At 47.0% G+C, this 6,292-nt stretch overlaps 1 protein-coding gene across 1 annotated transcript; it reads left to right on the top strand.

Annotated features, from left to right (window-relative positions):
- The first annotated feature begins 675 nt into the window (after nt 1–675).
- si:ch211-263m18.4 (putative uncharacterized protein DDB_G0282133) lies at nt 676–5,661 on the top strand. The gene has a single exon (XM_068039977.1). It carries the CDS (start codon nt 676–678, stop codon nt 5,659–5,661), a length of 4,986 nt encoding a protein of 1,661 aa, XP_067896078.1.
- Nucleotides 5,662–6,292: the final 631 nt, after the last annotated feature.

The following is a 6,292-nucleotide window of genomic DNA, read 5'->3' as shown; positions in this document are numbered from 1 at the left end:
TCCAAAACACAAGCTAACAAAAGCTCCATGGGACTGCCTCCTTTCTGTATCCCTGTAACATCATGTGATGTTAACATTTGAAATAACTATTTCCTTAATTCACATTAATTGATGCCCTTCAATCCCAGCAGCAAAATAAGGCAAAGTATTTACGTAGAAACATAGGAACAGGATTAGGCCATTCAACATCTCAAACTTGTTCTGCCATTCAGTTGGATCTTAGCCGATCTAAATGTTAACTCCATCTACCCGCGTTGATTCTCTAACCTTTATTACCCTTGCCTAACAAAAATCCATCAATGTTAGTTTTGGAATTTTCAGTTGGCCTAGTCTCAACAACTTTTTGGGGTGAGAGAGTTCCAGATTTCTGCTACACTGTGAAGAAGTGCTTTCTGACATCAGCCCTGAAAAGCCAAGCTCTAATTTTAAGGCTATGCCTCTATGTACTGGATTTACCAAACCAGAGGAAATAGTTTCTATCTACCCAATCAACTCCTTTGATTATCTTAAACACCTCAATTAGATTGTCCCTTAATCTTCTTGAAAAAAGACCACAATTCTCTGTAGATTTGTTCAACAGATTACTGAGGAAGTTTGTGTTATGTTGTAATTATTTCAAATTGCACTCATCTGGGCGTTGTTCATAACAAGGAAATTGCAATCATTTCTGTTGAAATGCACAATATGTTTATTGCACTGAGAATGTTGCTGTATTTAGTGCACGGGAAACAAACAGACCAGGCTCTCAGGGACAGTAACTCTAACCTAGACTTTGGGAATCTATCAGCCCAGGCTCTCAGGGACAGTAACACTAACATGGACTTTGGGAATCTATCAGCCCAGGCTCTCAGTGACAGTAACACTAACGTGGACTGTGGGAATCTATCAGCCCAGGCTCTCAGTGACAGTAACACTAACGTGGACTTTGGGAATCTATCAGCCCAGGCTCTCAGTGACAGTAACACTAACATGGACTTTGGGAAACTATCAGCCCAGGCTCTCAGTGACAGTAACACTTACCTGGACTATGGGAATCTATCAGCCCAGGCTCTCAGTGACAGTAACACTAACGTGGACTGTGGGAATCTATCAGCCCAGGCTCTCAGTGACAGTAACAATAATCTGGACTGTGGGAATCTATCAGCCCAGGCTCTCAGGGACAGTAACACTAACATGGACTTTGGGAATCTATCAGCCCAGGCTCTCAGTGACAGTAACACTAACATGGACTTTGGGAATCTATCAGCCCAGGCTCTCAGTGACAGTAACACTTACCTGGACTTTGGGAATCTATCAGCCCAGGCTCTCAGGGACAGTAACACTAACATGGACTTTGGGAATCTATCAGCCCAGGCTCTCAGGGACAGTAACACTATCATGGACTTTGGGAATCTATCAGTCCAGGCTCTCAGGGACAGTAACACTAACATGGACTGTGGGAATCTATCAGCCCAGGCTCTCAGGGACAGTAACACTAACATGGACTGTGGGAATCTGTCAGCCCAGTCTCTCAGGGACAGTAACAATAATCTGGACTGTGGGAATCTATCAGCCCAGGCTCTCAGGGACAGTAACACTAACATGGACTTTGGGAATCTATCAGCCCAGGCTCTCAGGGACAGTAACACTAACATGGACTTTGGGAATCTATCAGCCCAGGCTCTCAGGGACAGTAACACTAACATGGACTTTGGGAATCTATCAGCCCAGGCTCTCAGGGACAGTAACACTATCATGGACTTTGGGAATCTATCAGTCCAGGCTCTCAGGGACAGTAACACTAACATGGACTGTGGGAATCTATCAGCCCAGGCTCTCAGGGACAGTAACACTAACATGGACTGTGGGAATCTATCAGCCCAGTCTCTCAGGGACAGTAACAATAATCTGGACTGTGGGAATCTATCAGCCCAGGCTCTCAGGGACAGTAACACTAACATGGACTTTGGGAATCTATCAGCCCAGGCTCTCAGGGACAGTAACACTAACATGGACTTTGGGAATCTATCAGCCCAGGCTCTCAGGGACAGTAACACTAACATGGACTTTGGGAATCTATCAGCCCAGGCTCTCAGGGACAGTAACACTAACATGGACTTTGGGAATCTATCAGCCCAGGCTCTCAGGGACAGTAACACTAACATGGACTTTGGGAATCTATCAGCCCAGGCTCTCAGGGACAGTAACACTAACATGGACTTTGGGAATCTATCAGCCCAGGCTCTCAGGGACAGTAACACTAACATGGACTGTGGGAATCTATCAGCCCAGGCTCTCAGGGACAGTAACACTAACATGGACTGTGGGAATCTATCAGCCCAGTCTCTCAGTGACAGTAACACTAACATGGACTTTGGGAATCTATCAGCCCAGTCTCTCAGGGACAGTAACAATAATCTGGACTGTGGGAATCTATCAGCCCAGGCTCTCAGGGACAGTAACACTAACATGGACTTTGGGAATCTATCAGCCCAGGCTCTCAGGGACAGTAACACTAACATGGACTTTGGGAATCTATCAGCCCAGGCTCTCAGTGACAGTAACACTAACATGGACTTTGGGAATCTATCAGTCCAGGCTCTCAGGGACAGTAACACTAACATGGACTGTGGGAATCTATCAGCCCAGTCTCTCAGGGACAGTAACAATAATCTGGACTGTGGGAATCTATCAGCCCAGGCTCTCAGGGACAGTAACACTAACATGGACTGTGGGAATCTATCAGCCCAGGCTCTCAGTGACAGTAACACTAACATGGACTTTGGGAATCTATCAGCCCAGGCTCTCAGTGACAGTAACACTAACATGGACTTTGGGAATCTATCAGCCCAGGCTCTCAGGGACAGTAACACTATCATGGACTTTGGGAATCTATCAGCCCAGGCTCTCAGGGACAGTAACACTAACATGGACTTTGGGAATCTATCAGCCCAGGCTCTCAGTGACAGTAACACTAACATGGACTTTGGGAATCTATCAGCCCAGTCTCTCAGGGACAGTAACAATAATCTGGACTGTGGGAATCTATCAGCCCAGGCTCTCAGTGACAGTAACACTAACATGGACTTTGGGAATCTATCAGCCCAGGCTCTCAGGGACAGTAACACTAACATGGACTTTGGGAATCTATCAGCCCAGGCTCTCAGGGACAGTAACACTAACATGGACTTTGGGAATCTATCAGCCCAGGCTCTCAGGGACAGTAACACTAACATGGACTTTGGGAATCTATCAGCCCAGGCTCTCAGGGACAGTAACACTAACATGGACTTTGGGAATCTATCAGCCCAGGCTCTCAGGGACAGTAACACTAACATGGACTTTGGGAATCTATCAGCCCAGGCTCTCAGGGACAGTAACACTAACATGGACTTTGGGAATCTATCAGCCCAGGCTCTCAGGGACAGTAACACTAACATGGACTTTGGGAATCTATCAGCCCAGGCTCTCAGGGACAGTAACACTAACATGGACTGTGGGAATCTATCAGCCCAGGCTCTCAGGGACAGTAACACTAACATGGACTGTGGGAATCTATCAGCCCAGTCTCTCAGTGACAGTAACACTAACGTGGACTTTGGGAATCTATCAGCCCAGTCTCTCAGGGACAGTAACAATAATCTGGACTGTGGGAATCTATCAGCCCAGGCTCTCAGTGACAGTAACACTAACATGGACTTCGGGAATCTATCAGCCCAGTCTCTCAGGGACAGTAACAATAATCTGGACTGTGGGAATCTATCAGCCCAGGCTCTCAGTGACAGTAACACTAACATGGACTTTGGGAATCTATCAGCCCAGGCTCTCAGTGACAGTAACACTAACATGGACTTTGGGAATCTATCAGCCCAGGCTGTCAGGGACAGTAACACTAACATGGACTTTGGGAATCTATCAGCCCAGGCTCTCAGGGACAGTAACACTAACATGGACTTTGGGAATCTATCAGCCCAGGCTCTCAGGGACAGTAACACTAACATGGACTTTGGGAATCTATCAGCCCAGGCTCTCAGGGACAGTAACACTAACATGGACTTTGGGAATCTATCAGCCCAGGCTCTCAGGGACAGTAACACTAACATGGACTTTGGGAATCTATCAGCCCAGGCTCTCAGGGACAGTAACACTAACGTGGACTTTGGGAATCTATCAGCCCAGGCTCTCAGGGACAGTAACACGAACATGGACTTTGGGAATCTATCAGCCCAGGCTCTCAGTGACAGTAACACTAACATGGACTTTGGGAATCTATCAGCCCAGGCTCTCAGTGACAGTAACACTAAAATGGACTTTGGGAATCTATCAGCCCAGGCTCTCAGTGACAGTAACAGTAACATGGACTTTGGGAATCTATCAGCCCAGGCTCTCAGTGACAGTAACACTAACATGGACTTTGGGAATCTATCAGCCCAGGCTCTCAGTGACAGTAACAATAATCTGGACTGTGGGAATCTATCAGCCCAGGCTCTCAGGGACAGTAACAATAATCTGGACTGTGGGAATCTATCAGCCCAGGCTCTCAGGGACAGTAACACTATCATGGACTTTGGGAATCTATCAGCCCAGGCTCTCAGGGACAGTAACACTAACATGGACTGTGGAAATCTATCAGCCCAGGCTCTCAGTGACAGTAACACTAACATGGACTGTGGGAATCTATCAGCCCAGGCTCTCAGGGACAGTAACAATAATCTGGACTGTGGGAATCTATCAGCCCAGGCTCTCAGGGACAGTAACACTAACATGGACTTTGGGAATCTATCAGCCCAGGCTCTCAGTGACAGTAACACTAACATGGACTGTGGGAATCTATCAGCCCAGGCTCTCAGTGACAGTAACAATAATCTGGACTGTGGGAATCTATCAGCCCAGGCTCTCAGGGACAGTAACACTATCATGGACTTTGGGAATCTATCAGCCCAGGCTCTCAGGGACAGTAACACTAACATGGACTGTGGAAATCTATCAGCCCAGGCTCTCAGTGACAGTAACACTAACATGGACTGTGGGAATCTATCAGCCCAGGCTCTCAGGGACAGTAACAATAATCTGGACTGTGGGAATCTATCAGCCCAGGCTCTCAGGGACAGTAACACTAACATGGACTTTGGGAATCTATCAGCCCAGGCTCTCAGGGACAGTAACACTAACATGGACTTTGGGAATCTATCAGCCCAGGCTCTCAGTGACAGTAACACTAACATGGACTGTGGGAATCTTTCAGCCCAGGCTCTCAGGGACAGTAACACTAACATGGACTTTGGGAATCTATCAGCCCAGGCTCTCAGTGACAGTAACACTAACATGGACTGTGGGAATCTATCAGCCCAGGCTCTCAGGGACAGTAACACTAACATGGACTGTGGGAATCTATCAGCCCAGGCTCTCAGTGACAGTAACACTAACATGGACTTTGGGGATCTATCAGCCCAGGCTCTCAGGGACAGTAACACTAACATGGACTTTGGGAATCTATCAGCCCAGGCTCTCAGTGACAGTAACACTAACATGGACTGTGGGAATCTATCAGCCCAGGCTCTCAATGACAGTAACACTAACCTGGACTTTGGGAATCTATCAGCCCAGGCTCTCAGGGACAGTAACGCTGACCTGGGTTATGTGAATGAGCATTTCAATAAATTTCAGCTGGTCAAAAAGTAAATCAGAAAACGTCCATACCAGTAACACACGATGAGAGTATCTTCCTTGGACCAATAGTGTACACAGGTCCGTCCCACCATGAAACTGCCAGAGAGTATTTAATGTGTGCAACTAGACAGTTAACATATAAACATACGAACTAGGAACGGGTGTAGGCCTTTCAGCCCCTCGAGTCTGCTCTGCCATTTGATAAGATCATGGCTGATCTGAACAAAGAACAAAGAACAAAGATAATTACAGCACAGGAACAGGCCCTTTGGCCCTCCAAGCCTGCGCCGATCCAGATCCTCTCTCTAAACATGTCGCCTATTTTCTAAGGTTCTGTATCTCTTTTCTTCCTGCCCATTCATGTATCTGTCTAGATACATCTTAAAAGACTCCATCGTGCCCGCATCTACCACCTCCGCTGGCAATGCGTTCCAGGTGCCCACCACCCTCTGTGTAAAGAACTTTCCACGCATATCCCCCCTAAACTTTTCCCCTTTCACTTTGAACTCGTGTCCTCTGGTAATTGAAACCCCCACTCTGGGAAAAAAGCCTCTTGCTATCCACCCTGTCTATACCTCTCATGATTTTGTACACCTCAATCAGGTCCCCCCTCAACCTCCGTCTTTCTAATGAAAATAATCCT

The sequence above is a fragment of the Heterodontus francisci genome, chromosome 10 (assembly GCF_036365525.1).
Source record: "Heterodontus francisci isolate sHetFra1 chromosome 10, sHetFra1.hap1, whole genome shotgun sequence".
Taxonomy (NCBI): Eukaryota; Metazoa; Chordata; class Chondrichthyes; order Heterodontiformes; family Heterodontidae; genus Heterodontus; species Heterodontus francisci.
This window is presented reverse-complemented; position numbering and strand designations above follow the sequence as displayed.